Consider the following 16806-nt stretch of genomic DNA (forward strand, 5'->3'; position numbering starts at 1 on the left):
TCTTGTTCATGAATTTTGATAAAGCAGGTTTGACCATGTTAGTTGGAATTTGAGTTGACTTGGAGGAAAGAAGGTAATGCATCTCATCAACTTTAATGAGCAGTCATCAGTTCTGAATAATGTTTCTGATTTTGAATTTCCTGCATCTACACCAGCTTACTTTGGAAGCATGGGGAAATGTTTTCAGCAAATAGTTATGACAGTGTGTACAACAAGGTTTTTCCAGGTTGGTCCTGGTATTTGGTTTATTGTCACATGTACAAAAATACAGTGAAAAGAGTGGAAAGCATTCCTGGAAAAGGTGGAATTTCCATAATCTGCCACTCTTAAGCAGATGGACCTTGTACCCATTTGAAATGAGAAGAATGAGGTGATCTGGTTGAAATGCACAAACATTTTACAACAGGAATGTTGTCTGCCTTGTTTGAAGTGACTAGAATCACAGGTTGTGTCTGAGGTCAGCTTAGGACAAAAATGAAAATTATTCCAAGAAGGCTCTGGAAGCCCTAAAACAGTGTATTCAAATATTTTTTGGAGCTTAAGATAATCAAGTGATTGGAGTCATAGAGCTACACAGCAGGGAAATGGACCCTTTCCCAAGTCTGTTGATAAAGCTTTTTAAATGTCATAATTGTACCTGTGCTGTTGATCTGGACTCTGACGACCTGCTGTCCTTCAATCACACTACTTACTTGTGCATAAGGAGTTGCCAAACTGTCTGAAGTTTGAACAGTGGTATGCCACTTTTGCACAGAAATTGACTAGTTGTGTACAAATACTGATCCAATAGAAACTTTGTGCTCTTCTCAATCCCATCTTTTGCGTATTTAAGTACCAATCATAATACCTACAGCACATAGCTAGGGAGCCAAAGACTTCTGCACAGGACAGTACTGTATTTGTCAACATGGAGCAGAGAGACAGTTTGTAATTCTGGCGGGAGTAAAGGATGTTTAGAATGGCAAAGGTGGAACGCTGTGGGACAGATGGTAGAGAATAGGGGTGGGGAGGGGGTGGTTTCACCTTGGTCCAAGGTCCACGGGCTTGTGGTGCTCAACAACAACTTGGATTCATACAGTTCCTTGGGTCAGGTAATTTGACACTGCTGTGAACAGGAAACTTTTACACGGCCTGAAAACTGCACAGACCTTTAATTTTTTTTTGTAATATACATGCTATGAATATTTAATGAAAATTGAAAATTCACATTTGATTTTATGTATTAGTTAAAGGGTACACTGAAATGCAGCACAACAAAGAAAATCTTCCATGTTTAATAAACTTTTTCTAGCTGCATCCAATTCCATCTGCACGGCAACTAAGGCTATGTGTGTGGGAACATATCAGTTACTGCACAGCCATTGCCTCTGTGCAGCTTGGAGGGAACAGTGATGTGATGTAGGAGGACACCAGGTTGAATTACACCCTGTCTGTTCCTGTTGAATGTAACTCCAGACCTCGGAGCAGGTACAATCATCAACATCGGGGCTGAGATACTTCCAGAAGACGGACTCACAGAGACATATGTGTTGCACAAAAGCTACAAATATGGGCTGATCAAACCATGGATTTGAAGAGAGAGTGAGATCTAGATCCAGTTGTCAGCCTCCGCTGACCTGGTACAGCAGCGAAGTCTCGCAATGTTATGGAGGGAGAAATAGATGTTAGGAATGAAGGTTCAAGCTTGGTCTGACTTCATCTGTTGATCAAAAATGAGCCCAAACTTCAATTTCAGACTTTTGCAAGAGAAAAAGATGGAGTTGGTGGTTAGGGAAAGCAGTCTCTGACAAAGTCAAAACATGGTGTTCTCAAAATTTCCATAAGGCATAGGAACAGAATTAGGCTATTCAGCCTGTCATGTCTGCTCTGCCAGTCCATCGTAGCAGATTTATAATCCCACACAACCCCATTCTCCTGCCTTCTAACTATAACCTTTGACACCCTTGCTAATCAAGATCCTATCAACCTCTGTATTAAATACACTTAGTGACTGGCCTCCACAGCTGCTTGTGGCAATGAATTCCACAAATTCACCACTTTCTCACTCTGGCTAAAGAAATTCCACCTCATCTCTGTACTAAAGGGACATCCTTGTATTCTGAAGATGAGCCCTATGGTCAAAGACTCCACCACTGTAGGAAAGCATCCTCTCCACATCCACTCTTATCTTGGCTGTTCAATATTTAATGGGTTTCAATAAAATCCGCCTTCATTCTTCTAAACTCCAGTGAATACAGTACAGGCTCAAAGCCAACAAACTTTTCATTCTGGGGATCATTCTTGTGAACCACCTCCACACCCCCTCCAATACCAAAATATCCTTTCTTAAGGGGCACAAAGGTGCTCAGCATATTCCAAGTGTAGGCTGAGCAATGTCTTACAAAGCCTTGTATTTTAGTCCTGTCGAAATGAATGCTAACTTTGCATTCGCCTTCCTCACCACTGACACAACCTTCAAGTTAACCATTGTGGAGTTCTGCACAAGGATTTCCAAATCCCTTTCGCACCTCTGATTTCTGAGTTTGCCCCCTATTTAGAAAATAGTCTATGCCTTTATTCCTTCTACCAAAGTGCATCATCACACACTTCCGGACACTGTTCCATCGCCCACTTCATTGCCCATTCTTCTAATCTGTTCGTCCTTCCACAGAATCCCTGCTTCCTTATCTGCCCCTCCACCTATCTTTGTATCATCCACAAAACCATCATTTCTGCCATGCAGATCATTGAGATATAATGTGGGGGGAAAAAAGTGGTTTCAACACCAACACTGGTCACCTGCAGCCCACCAGAAAAGACCCACTTTATTCCCACCCTTTGCCTCCTGCCAATCAGACAATCTTCTATCCATGCTACTATCTTTGCTGTAATAGCATAGACTCTTATCATCTTTAGCAGCCTTGTGGCAAAGACCTTCTGAAAATCCAAATAAACAACATCTACTGACTCTCCTTTGTCTATCATGCCTGTTATTTCCTCAAAGAATTACATCAGACTTTTCAGGTAAGATTTCTCCTTGAGGAAACCCTGCTTATTTTAGCCTATTTTGTCATGTGCCTCCAAGTACCCTGAAACCTCAAACATAAGAACTGAAATAGCATGCAGTTGGGGGTTGGAGATTGCTATTGTGCACAAAACAAAGATACACTGGAAAATTGTTGCCTACCTTCTGCTTGGTTTTGCTGTTTTTAAACTGGCACAAATTTGAGGCAGATACATAGAGCATTTTAACAAGTGCTAGGACAAGTACATGAATAGGAAAGTTTTGAACAGGGGTTACTAACCTGGGTTCCATGGAGAGGGGTGAGGAGTTGTGGATGATGTACTAAATGTGTCTATCTGCCTCTCTACCAGAGGTCTTTAGGATCAGACCCAGGGAATAATTGTCAAACACAGTTTACTTAAAAGTACATACTGTTTATTAGCAAGCTTGGGTATTCAGTTGAACTACAGAGCCTGGGAAAACCTGCAACCCTTGCCCAGAATATACTGTTTCTGTGGAGCTGTTGATATACATTGTTAGTACATACAGTGGCATGCAAAAGTTTGGGCACCCCGGTCAAAATTTCTGTTAAGTGAGTAGAAGATGAACTGATCTCCAAAGGTCATGAAGTTAAAGATGAAACATTCTTTTCAACATTTAAGCAAGATTAGTGTATTATTTTTGCTTTGTACAATTTTAGAGTGGGGAAAAAAAGGAAAGGAGCACCATGCAAAAGTTTGGGCACCCCAGGGGATTTGAGCTCTCAGATAAATTTTACCAAGGTCTCAGACCTTTATTAGCTTGTTGGGGCAATGGCTTGTTCACAATCATTGTTAGGAAAGGCCAGGTTATGCAAATATTAAAGCTTTATAAATACCCTGACTCCTCAAACTTTGTCCCAACAATCAGCAGCCATGGGCTCGTCTAAGCAGCTGCCTAGCACTCTGAAAATTAAAATAATTGATGCCCACAAACCAGGAGAAGGCTATAAGAAGATGGCAAAGCATTTTCAGATAGCCGTTTCCTCAGTTCATAATGTAATTAAGAAATGGCAGTTAACAGGTATGGCGGAGGTCAAGTTGAGGTCTGGAAGACCAAGAAAACTTTCTGAGAGAACTGCTCATAGGATTGCTAGGAAGGCAAATCAAAACCCCCGTTTGACTGCAAAAGACCTTCAGGAAGATTTAGCAGACTCTGGAGTGGTGGTGCACTGTTCTACACCTGCACAAATATGACCTTCATGGAAGAGTCATCAGAAGAAAACCTTTCCTACGTCCTCACCACAAAATTCAGCATTAGAAGTTTGCAAAAGAACATCTAAACAAGCCAGGTGCATTTTGGAAACAGGTCCCGTGGACTGATGGAAGTTAAAATAGAATGTTTTGGCTGCAATGAGCAAAGATATGTTTGGAGAAAAAAAAGAGTGCAGAATTTCATGAAAAGAACACCTCTCCAACTGTTAAGCACGGGGGGGTGGATCGATCACACTTTGGGCTTGTGTTGCAGCCAGTGGCACGGAGAACATTTCATTGGTAGAGGGAAGAATAAATTCAATTAAATACCAGCAAATTCTGGAAGCAAACATCACACCATCTGTAAAAAGGCTGAAGATGAAAAGAGGATGGCTTCTACAACAGCATAATGATGCTAAACACACCTCAAAATCCACAATGGACTACCTCAAGAGGCACAAGCTGAAGGTTTTGCCATGGCCTTAACAGTCCCCCGACCTATACATCATCAAAAATCTGTGGATATATCTCAAAAGAGCAGTGCATGCAAGATGACCCAAGAATCTCACAGAACTAGAAGCCTGTTGCAAGGAAGAATGGGTGAAAATCCCCCAAACAAGAATTGAAAGACTCTTAGCTGGCTACAGAAAGCGTCTACAAGCTGTGATACTTGCCAAAGGGGGTGTTACTAAGTACTGACCATGCAGGGTGACCAAACTTTTGCTTTGGGCCCTTTTCCTTATTTGTTATTTTAAAACTGTGAAAGATGGAAATAAAAAAAAGTAATCTTGCTTAAAATATTAAAGAAATGTGTCATCTTTAACTTTATGCCTTTTGGAAATCAGTTCATCTTTTACTCGCTTATTCACAGTAACAGAAATTTTGACCGGGGTGCCCAAACTTTTGCATGCCACTATATAAATCTGAGTGTCATCTGCATAATTAAGGTAAGTTAGTTTGTTGACATGAGCTAGACGGAGCATGTAAATGGTAAACAGAAGAGGCCTGAATGTGGACCCTTGAGACATTCAGCATGTCATTTTTGTTCGGTCAGCTATGCAGCTAACTTTAGGACTCTACCGGAAAGTCCCACCAAATCTTCCCGTCTGTCCAGTAATCGCAAATATGATTGGAGTGTGTGATGTCACGTGACAACACGAGTACCCAATCATTGGTGAGGTTGTGTTTTCCAAGCAACCAATCAAGGAAGGGTTAGTGGGGTTTGAACTGAGCGGCGGGGCGGTTGGAGAGCGAGTGTGAGGGGAGTCCGGCGGCTTCGAGGCCCGCCGTCGCGCCTTGTTCCGGAATGACCTCCAAGGAGAATTACGATCCTCAGCGTCCTGGACTCAAGGTGTGCGAGGAAGGGGCCGAGAGAGTGGTGGTGGTGGTGGTGGTGGTGGTGGTGGGCGAGGGGCGGTCAGGGGCGAGAGCCGGGGTGGGGGGTGTTGGAGCACCAGGCGATGAGCGAGATAGGGTGGGGAGTGGAGTTGTCTCTCCTTCACCAAGCTCTCTCCCTTCCACAGCCTCCGACTCCAAATAGGTTTGGTAGTCCAAAGTATCTGTTGACGAAACAGCTGAGTGGGCCGTCTATTTCTGCATCATCTTCACTGTTGTCTTTGAGAAACATGTCTAAAGTTTCTGCGGCAGCAACACCGGCATCAGGTACAGCATTTAAGTGTTTGCTGAGATGACTGGGAATTGCAGGCACAGGACCATTGAATTGACTTTATTTCTTACATTCTTCACATACATGAGGAGTAAAAAGATTTACCTTACTTCTGAATATGCAAATTAATAGTCATTTGTAATAAATAGTGTATTTATTACGGTAAGATGTACAACAGAACAGTCAATATAGCTTAGAAATACAATTGTGTCAGTGTGAATTAATCAGTCTGGTGGTTTGGAAAAAGCTGTCCCGGAGCTTGTTGGTCCTGGCTTTTATGCTATAGAAACGTAGAAAACCTACAGCACAATACAGGTCCTTCGGCCCACAAAGCTGTGCCGAACATGTCCTTACCTGAGAAATACCCATTGCCCTCTATTTTTCTGAGCTCCATGCATCTATCTACGAGTCTATTAAAAGACCCTATCGTATCTGCCTCCACCACCGTCGGCAGCCCATTCCACACACTCACCATTCTCTCTGTGTAAAAAAAACCCAAACTTACCCTGACATCTCCTCTGTACCTATTTCCAAGCACCTTAAACCTGTGCCCTCTCGTGCTAGCCAGTTCAGCCCTGGGAAAAAGCCTCTGACTATCTACACGATCAATGCCTTTCATCATCTTTTATACCTCTATTAGGTTACCTCTCATCCTCCTTCGCTCCAAGGAGAAAAGGCCAAGTTCACTCAACCTATTCTCATAAGGCATGCTCCCCAATCCAGGCAACATCCTTGTAAATCTCCTCTGCACCCTTTCTATGGTTTCCACATCCTTCCTGTCGTAAGGCGACCAGAATTGAGTACAGTACTCGGGTGGGGTCCGACCAGGTCCTATATAGCTGCAACATTACCTCTCGGCTCCTAAGCTCAATCCCACGATTGATGAAGGCCAATGCACCGTATGCCTTCTTAATCACAGAGTCAACCTGCACAGCAGCTTTGAGTGTCCTATGGACTCGGACCCCAAGATCCTCTGATCCACCACACTGCCAAGAGTCTTACCATTAATACTATATTCTGCCATCATATTTGGCCTAGCAAAATGAACCACCTCACACTTATCTGGGTTAAACTCCATCTGCCACTTCTCAGCCCAGTTTTGTGTCCTATCAATGTCCCGCTGTAACCTCTGACAGCCCTCCACACTATCCACAACACCTCCAACCTTTGTGTCAACAGCAAATTTACTAACCCATCCTTCCAGTTCCTCATCCAGGTCAGTCATAAAAATCACGAAGAGTAGAGGTTCCAGAGGACACCACTGGTCACCGACCTCCATGCAGAATATGACCCAACTACAACCTCTCTTTGCCTTCTGTGGGCAAGCCAGTTCTGGATCCACAGAGCAATGTCCTCTTGGATCCCGTGCCTCTTTACTTTCTCAATAAGCCTTGCATGGGGTACCTTATCAACTGCTTTGCTGAAATCCATATACACTACATCTACTGCTCTTCCTTCATTGATGTTTAGTCCCATCCTCAAAATAAAAAATCAGGCTCGTAAGGCATGACCTGCCTTTCACAAAGCCACGTTGACTATTCCTAATCATATTATGCCTCTCCAATTGTTCATAAATTCTGCCCCTCAGGATCTTCTCCAACAGCTTACCAACCACTGAAGTAAGACTCACTGGTCTATAATTTCCTGGCTATTTCTATTCCCTTTCTTGAATAAGGGAACAACATTAGCAAACCTCCAATCCTCTGGAATCTCTCCTGTCCTCATTGATATACAAAGATAATCGCTAGAGGCTCAGCAATCTCCTCCATTGCCTCCCACAGTAGCCTGGGGTACATCTTGTCCAGTCCCGGTGACTTATCCAACTTGAAGCTTTCCAAAAGCTCCAGCACATCCTCTTCCTTAATATCTACATTCTCAAGCTTTTCAGTCTGCTGTAAGTCATTCCTACAATCGCCAAGATCCTTTTCCATTGTGAATACTGAAGCAAAGTACCTCTGCTATCTCCTCTAGTTCCATACACACTTGTCCACTGTCACACTTGATTGGTCCTATTCTAAAACGTCTTATCCTCCTGCTCTTCACATACTTGTAGAATGCCTTGGGCTTTTCCTGAATCCTGTCTGCCAAGGCCTTTTCATGGCCCTCCTAATTTCATTCTTAAGCTCCTTCCTGCTAGCCTTATAATCTTCTAGATCTCTATCGTTACCTAGTTTTTTGAGCCTTCCATAAGCTCTTCTTCTTGACTAGATTTACAACGGTCTTTGTACACCACAGTTCCTGTACCCTACTATCCTTTCCCTGCCTCATTGGAACATACCTATGCAGAAAACCACGCAAATATCCCCTGAACATTTGCCACATTTCTTCTGTACGTTTTCCTGAGAACATCTGTTTCTAATTTATGCTTCCAAGTTCCTGCCTGATAGCCTCATATTTCCCTTTTACTCCAATTAAATGCTTTCCTGACTTGTCTGTTCCTATCTCTCTCTAATGCTGTGGTAAAGGAGATAGAATTGTGATCACTATCTCCAAAATGCTCTCCCACTGAGAGACCTGACACCTGACCAGGTTCATTTCCAATACCGGATCAAGTACAGCCTCTCCTCTTGTAGGCTTATCTACATATTGTGTCAGGAAACCTTCCTGAACACACCTAACAAACTCCACCCCATCTAAACCCCTCGCTCCAGGGACATGCCAATTGATATTTGGGAAATAAAAATCTCCCACCACAGTAACCCTGTTATACCTTTCTGGAATCTGTCTCCCTATCTGCTCCTCGATGATACAATTTAACTCTCTGCTCTGTCTGCATTTGACCCAGTCATTGGCTTGTCCTTCCTTACATTATGCTACACCTCACCTACTTGTAAACCTGCTGGCTCATCCTCAGCTCGGTCATACTGGTTCCCATCCACCTGCCATATTAGTTTATTCCACTCCCAACAGCTCTAGCAAACCTGCCCGCAAGGATATTTGTACAGGTCACATCTACCCCAGAAGAGGTTCCAATTATCTAGAAATCTGAAGCCCTGCCCCCTGCTCCAACTCTCCAGCCACACATTTATCTACCACCTCAGTCTATTCCTATCCTCACTGTCAACATGACATAGTCAGCAATCCCAAGGTTACTACCCTTGCTTTTCAGCTTACTTCCTAACTCCCTGTATTCTGTGTCCAGGATCATCTTCATTTTTCTAGTATCTTGTTGGTACCAATATGTACCACGACTTCTGGCTTCTCACCCTCCCTTTTCAGGATATTGTGGACGCGTTCAGAAACATCAAGGGCCCTAGCACCTGGGAGAGGCAAACTACCACCTGTGTTTCTTTATCACGTACACAGAATCACTCATCTGTCCCCCCTAACTATAGAGTTCCCTATTACTGCTACCATTCTCTTTAGTTTTATAGAACACAAAGTAGAAAATAGGCTGATGCCTGTGGTTTCATTTTTTTTCTATAGCTTTGGGGCCTGGAGTTCAAAGAGTTGCTACTGCACATGAAAGCCAGGAGCAGGTGGTTAAGTAAGTATTTCACTTTCCCTGATGTGTTGAGTTGAGATTTCTTTTCTGGATCTGCACTTCTGCACACAATTGAGATGGAATGCATTTCCTGTTTGCTTCAATATACCTGTCATACTTTGCACAGTGTCTGCCTTGGTAATGAAATCACGGGAGAGCCTGCTGCCCATTGCTGCAAACTCTCACTTCCCATCCCAAGTGCAGTCAAGCTGCACTACAATTCCAGGTTGGTGAGGGTGTTATTTAACGCCTCCATAACTGATTCACAGAAATATTTTAATAGAAACTGGGAGGTACTCTGTTTTCTTCACTTCCAGGTTTTCTGCCTGGTATTCCTTCAATTTAAAATTTTCATGTATATTTGGACTTCACTGCTGAACACTGCCTTTTGCATCAAAAGGCAGTTACTTTTAAAGTGTATCCATACTTGCATCGTGTAGTTGTACTTGATCAGAAGTGTCACTGGTTTCAGCTATAACATAAGAGTATGGTAGAATTTACTGCCATATCAGGACTGCTCCAATGTTGCACTTGTATCAAACTGCTTGTATACTTAAATGAGGGCAGCATTCCCAATATACACTGAGATTAGCAATTAGGTGACGAACATAAAGTAATTGCTTTCCATCTCTATTTTTTGACCTTTGTTATATCCTGAGTCAGAGTAACTGAGTTTTGGATTTACAAGGAATGTTTTAATATTAGAAATTGGTGTATTGACAACTTCGACATTGGACGCCCTCTTGGAAAAGGCAAATTTGGGAATGTCTACTTGGCTCGTGAACGGGAATCGAAATTTATTCTGGCACTGAAAGTGCTCTTCAAGTCCCAGCTTGAGAATGACAACGTTGAGCATCAACTCCGAAGAGAAATTGAAATTCAGTCTCACCTCAAGTAAGTTTTGTCTTTGTTTATCCTTTTACCCTCTTGGCTGTAAGCATTGTTCATGAATTTGAGATGTCTTGTTACAGCTGTCAGCAGAGCCCAAGTATTCACATTTTTCAATTGCAGCAGTACAAAATACTGGCAAGGAATTGTAGGTGGAGTGTTGTAGAATAGGTGAACAAGTACATGCTTCCCTGGAAGTGGAGCTGCAGTTAGATTAATAAAGAAAATTTTTGGCACGTTAGGGTATTGAGTATGGAAGTTGGAAGGTCATTGTGTGGTTGCACAAGACACAAGTGAGGCCGTACTTGAAGTATTATGTTCGGTTTTGGTCATCCTGCTATAGGAAAAGATTTACAAGGACACTGCCAGAGTTTGAGGTACTGACTTACAGGAGAGGGTGAACAAGCTAGGATTTTATTCCTTGGAGCACAGGAGACTAAGAGATGATGTATAAAGGTATATAAAATCATGAGGGACATAGAGATAATGAAAACACTGTCTTTGTCCTAGAACAGGGGCACAGTTTTAGGTGAGAAGGAAAGAATTTTAAGTGGAACTTGAGGGACAACTTATTTTTTTAACACCTGCTGTATGAAGAATTAACTGCCTAAGGCTGTGGTGGGTAGAATAACTTATTTAAATGACAGTTGATCAGGTACATGGATTGGCTATTGTGGGCCAAATGCTGGTAAATGTGACTAGCTTGCATTGGGCATCTTGGTTGGCATGGACGAGTTGGGCCAAAGGGACTAGTTGGCATGGGCAGCTTGCATTGGGCATCTTGGTTGGCATGGACGAGTTGGGCCAAAGGGACTGGTTGGCATGGGCAGCTTGCATTGGGCATCTTGGTTGGCATGGACGAGTTGGGCCAAAGGGACTAGTTGGCATGGGCAGCTTGCATTGGGCATCTTGGTTGGCATGGACGAGTTGGGCCAAAGGGACTGGTTGGCATGGGCAGCTTGCATTGGGCATTTTGGTTGGCATGGATGAGTTGGGCCAAAGGGACTGTTACCATGTTGTATGACTCTAAATTAGATTACTAGAAATAGTTTGATCATTTTTAAGGCTGGCCTTCTTTCTTTTATTACATTTGAAAGAATACTATAAGATTGGAAAAAATGCTTTGCGGTAGGAATTTAGAGTCTATTATGCCACCTGATTATGGCTGACTTATTTTCCCCCTCAACCCCATTCCCCTGCCATCTCCCATAACCTTTGACACCCTGACTAATCAATAACCCATCATCCTCCAGCCATCACCACCCTCTGGCTAAAGAAATTTTTCCATCTCTGTTCCAAAAGTGATGTCCTTCGTGCCCTCTGCTCCTAGACTCCCCAACCATTAAAAACATCTCTATGTCCACTCTATCCAAGCCTTTCAATATTCGGTAGGTTTCAATGAGACTAGCTCCTCCACATTCTTCCAAATTGCAGCATGTGCAGGCCAAGAGCCATCAAATGATCAACCCTTTCATTCCTGGAATCATTCTTGTACACCTCCTCTGGACCCCTTCAGTACGCTGGATGAACTCAGCAGGTTGGGCAGCGTCAGTCAGAAACGAAGAGTCGACGTTTCGGGCTGGAACCCTTCGTCGGGACTGAAGAATGAAAGATGGGGAAGGATTTGAAGAATGCTTGTAGCATCAGTTGAAAGACCAGTAATTTGAAAGACAAAGGGGTGGGGGAGGGGGAGCATTGACGTCATAGCCCTGAAAACAATGGGTGGTAGAAGCAGGAGGTGGAACCATGAGGGAGCTGGGGGAGGGGGTAGAGTGAAATAGGGATAGAGGAAGGGAGGGGGAGGGAATTACCGGAAGTTGGAGAATTCTATGGTCATACCAAGGGGCTGGAGACTACCTAGACGGTATATGAGGTGTTGCTCCTCCAACCTGAGTTTAGCCTCATCATGGCAGTAGAGGAGGCCATGTATGGACCCCTTCAATGCCTGCACATCCATCCTTTGATTATAGGGCCCAAAGCTGTTTATAATACTCCAAATGTGGTTTAATGCCTTGCTTTTATATTCTAATCCTGGCAAAATGAATGCTAATGTTGCATTTGCCTACCTTATTACTGACTCAACTTAGGGAATCCTGCAGTAGGACTCCCAAGTCCCTTTATACCTACAATTTCTGAATTTGCTCCCTTTTCTTAGAAGATAGTCTAGACCTTTATTCCGTACATGACTATACACCTTCCTATGCTCTATAACAGGGGTCCCCAACCTTTTTTGCACAGGGGACCGGTTTAATATTGACAATATTCTTGCGGACCGGCCGACCGGGCGGCGTGTTCAAGTAGGGTTAAACTCACCTCAACATGTCTTTTACAGTTAGAGTTGCCAACTTTCTCACTCCCAAATAAGGGACAAAAGTAGCAGTCAAATCCCGGGACACTTTACCCCAGGGAAGACTACCATGACCATGAAGCCTTGCGCGGGCACCTGTGTGCACATGCGCGTACGTGCCGATTTTTTTCCCCACAACTCGGTTTTGCCTTCATCTTCCCGACTACACTGTACATACATTATTTCTACTTTATATAGGCTGTGTATTTATCATATCATTCCTGCTTTTACTATATGTTAGTGTTATTTATTTTCGGCTTCGTGTTATTTGGTATGATTTGGTAGGTTATTTTTTGGGTCTGGCAACGCTCACAATTTTTCCCATATAAATTAATGGTAATTGCTTCTTCGCTTTACGCCATTTTGGCACGAAAGGTTTCATAGGAATGCTCTACCTTAGCGGGGGAAATATGGGACAGACCAATTTAGCCCAATATACGGGATGTCCTGGCAAATACGGGACAGTTGGCAACCCTATGTTCAAGTTTAACGGTGCGTGACAGGGAATGAGGAAAGGTGCAGCTGACTGGTGTCGTTTCCTCACGGCCCGGGAGCACATGCTTTGGTTGGGGACCGCTGCTCTATAACATCTGCCGTTTTGGCCATTCTCATAACCTGTCCAAGTCCTTCTGCAGACTCCATGCTTCCTCAACACTACCTATCTGTGACATCCACAAAACCATCACTCCATTAACCAGATCACCAAGGTATATAATGTGAAAGTAGCAGACCCAGCACTGACGCCTGTGGCACACCACTAGTCACTGACTGCCAACCAGAAAAGGCTCTTTGCTTTCTGCCGCTCGTCAGACAAACAATCCAAGCTTGTATTTTTCCTGTAATATCATTGGCTCTTATCTTGTTTTGGCAGTCTCATGTACGGCAACTTGCCAAAGGCCTTCCGAAAATCAAGTAAGCAACCTCCACTGACTCTCTTCTATCCTGCTTCTTATTTCCCCAAAGAATTCCAGCAGATTTTTCTGTCAAGATTTGCCCTTAAAGAAACCATACTGACTTCAGTCTATTTTATCGTTTCTCTGAGTACCCCAAAGCCTCGTCCTTAATTAACTTTTAACATCTTACCAGCCACTGAAGTCGGGTTAACTTGCCTGTTAGTTCCTGTCTTTTGCCTCTCCCTATTTAGGAAGTAATGACATTTGCAATTTTCCATTTCTTCAAAACCTTTCCAGAATCTAGTTATTCTTGAAAGATTCCTACTAATCTGTCTTTAGACACCTTTTTCAGAACACTGGGGTGTAGTCCATCTGCAGGTGGCTTAGACCTTGGGTCTACTTTCAGACCTTGGCTTCCCAAGTGCCTTTTTAGTAATGACCACACATAATTCAGCCCCCACCCCGCCCCACCCCCACTCCCAATTCTCTGAGTTCCTAGCATGTGGCTGATGTCTTCCACAGATGCAAAATACTCGTTCAGTTTGTTCGCCGTTTCTTTGTTAACTGTTCCTATCTCTCCAGGGTCATTTTCCAGTGATCCAATGTCCACTCTTGCCTCTATTTTACTCGTATATAAAAAACTTATGGTGTTCTCTTATTATTAGCTAGCTTACCTTCATATTTCATCTTTTCTCTCCTTATTGTTTTCTTAATAGTGGATTGATCCTCATGGGGTGTGAGAAGGCGGGGAGACCTCCACTGTCCCTGACGACTTCACCTACAAGAAGTGTATCCAGCTGCAGCTTCTAACAACCTGCATTAAGGAGTTGGAGCTCCAGATGAACTCCAGATCATTCAGGAGGGGATAAGACATATAGAGATGTAGTTACACCCAAGATGCAGGTCACTGGAAACTGGTAAACGGAAAGGGGTTAAGGAGCCAGTGCAGAGTACCCCTGTGGGCATCCTCCCTCAACAACAGATCCTATATATCACTTTGGATACTATTAGTTGGGGAGGGGGGAAGAGGAGGAGAATGACAACATGAAAGTCATAGGGTCTCTGGCACTGAGTCTGCCTCTGTGACTCAGAAGGAAAAGGTAAAGAAGAGGTGAGCTGTGATGATAGGGGATTTGTTTGTTAAGGGAACAGACAGGAGGTTCAGAGGGTGAAAACGAGATTCCCGGATGGTATATTGCCTACCAGGTGCCAAGGTCTAGGATATCTGGAATTGAGTAATCACATTCTTAAGTGGGAGGGTGAACAGCCAGAAGTCATGGTCCATGTAGATACCAATAATGCAGGTAGTGTAGCGATGTGCTACACACAGCGCTAGAATAACCACACGGAGTCGGTGAGTTAGAGTTGCGATGAAAGAGGTTTATTCAAACTTCGCGGCCCGCTTTAAAGCCTTCCCGTTCCCGCCCTCCCTGGGCGGGACTACTGTGGGGAATGCATATTCCCAGACCCTTTCTGCGCGCGGGATTTTCCCCCTGCTGGTGAAAATGGCCTGGCGCCCTTTTTGCTGCCGGCCCTCTGCCTGCGCGTGCTGTTTCGTGAGCCGGTTCTTGGGTGCCAGAAAGTGGGTCGCCACATAACCGCCCCCCCCCCCCCCCAGAACCGGCGATACCTCCCCCAATGTCCACAGTCTGGATCGGCCTCTGTTTGGGAAGTCTGCCCCTGCGCCGCGGTGCCTGAGCCTGGACCGGTTGCGCCAAGTCCACATGGGCCGGTTTGAGTCGGTCCACCGTGAAAACCTCCTCTCTCCCCCCAATGTCCAGCACGAACGTGGACCTGTTGTTCCTGGTCACCTTAAGCGGCCCCTCGTAGGGCCGCTGTAGCGGTGTCCGGTGTCCGCCCCGTCGTACAAAAAGAAACTTACAGTTCTGCAGGTCTTTGGGTACCCAAGTCGGGCTCTGTCCATGCTGTGCCAGGGGCGCGCCGTACACCAACTCGGCCGACGAGGTGTGTAGATCCTCTTTGGGCACCGTGCGGATTCCGAGCAGGACCCAGGGAAGTTCGTCCACCCAGTTAGGCCCCTCCAGGCGGGCCATGAGAGCCGATTTCAGGTGACAGTGGAAGCGCTCCACTAGTCCGTTCGACTGTGGGTGGTAGGCAGTTGTGTGGTGTAGCTGTGTTCCTAAAAGTCTGGCCATAGCCGACCACAGGCTGGAGGTGAACTGGGCGCCCCTGTCGGAGGTAATGTGGGCCAGTACCCCGAAGCGTGCTACCCAGGTTGTGATCAGTGCTCGGGCACAGGATTCGGAGGTGGTGTCGCTGAGCGGGACTACCTCTGGCCATCTGGTGAACCGGTCTATCATAGTTAGGAGGTACCGCGCTCCTCGCGACACTGGCAGGGGCCCCACGATATCCACATGGATGTGGTCGAACCTCCGGCGGGTCGGTTCGAACTGCTGCGGTGGAGCCTTGGTTTGCCGCTGCACCTTGGCCGTTTGGCACTGCATACATGTTTTGGCCCATTCACTGGCCTGTTTACGAAGTCCATGCCACACGAACCTGTTGGAGACCAGCCGGACAGTTGTCCTGATGGAGGGGTGCGCTAAGTTGTGAATGGATTCGAACACCCGCCGGCGCCAGGCTGCTGGGACGACGGGGCGGTGTTGGCCAGTAGCTACGTCACATAGTAGGGTCCTCTCACCTGGGCCCACGGGGAGGTCTTGGAGCTGCAAACCGGAGACTGCAGTCCTGTAACTGGGGATCTCAGCGTCTGCCTGCTGTGCCTCTGCCAGCGCTGCATAGTCCACCTCCTGGGACAGGGCCTGTATGGTAGGTCTGGATAGTGTGTCCACCACGACGTTGTCCTTTCCCGAGACATGCCGGATGTCCGTCGTGTACTCGGAGATGTAGGACAGATGTCGCTGCTGGCGGGACGACCAGGGGTCGGACACCTTAGTGAACTTAGTGAAGCGGTTTGTGGTCTGTGAACGCGGTGAAGGGCCTACCTTCTAAGAAGTACCTGAAATGCCAGATTGCCAGGTATAGTGCGATAGCTCCCGGTTGAAAGCACTGTATTTGAGTTCGGGTGGTCGTAGGTGTTTGCTGAAGAACGGCAGGGGTTGCCAGCGACCCTCGATGAGTTGTTCCAGCACCCCACCGACTGCTGTGTTGGATGCGTCCACCGTGAGGGCAGTAGGAACGTCCGTTCTGGGGTGCACTAGCATCGCGGCGTTTACCAAGGCTTCTTTGGTTTTAACAAAAGCGGTTACGGCCTCTTCGTTCCAGGTAATGTCCTTGCCCTTACCCGACATTAGAGTGAACAAGGGGCGCATGGTTCGGGCTGCTGAGGGGAGGA

General features: G+C 45.3%; 1 protein-coding gene across 1 annotated transcript in view; it reads left to right on the forward strand.

Annotated features, from left to right (window-relative positions):
- The first annotated feature begins 5413 nt into the window (after positions 1–5413).
- LOC134336908 (aurora kinase C-like) overlaps positions 5414–16806 on the forward strand; it is a 38385-nt gene continuing 26992 nt past the window's right edge. Inside the window, exons 1-4 of the mRNA XM_063031539.1 lie at positions 5414–5566; positions 5739–5877; positions 9308–9368; positions 10071–10259. Of these exons, the coding sequence (XP_062887609.1) occupies positions 5522–5566; positions 5739–5877; positions 9308–9368; positions 10071–10259 (434 nt within the window). The 5' untranslated portion in view covers positions 5414–5521. The remainder of the gene's footprint in view (positions 5567–5738; positions 5878–9307; positions 9369–10070; positions 10260–16806) is intronic.

Source organism: Mobula hypostoma, chromosome 23, assembly GCF_963921235.1.
Source record: "Mobula hypostoma chromosome 23, sMobHyp1.1, whole genome shotgun sequence".
Classification (NCBI taxonomy): Eukaryota; Metazoa; Chordata; class Chondrichthyes; order Myliobatiformes; family Myliobatidae; genus Mobula; species Mobula hypostoma.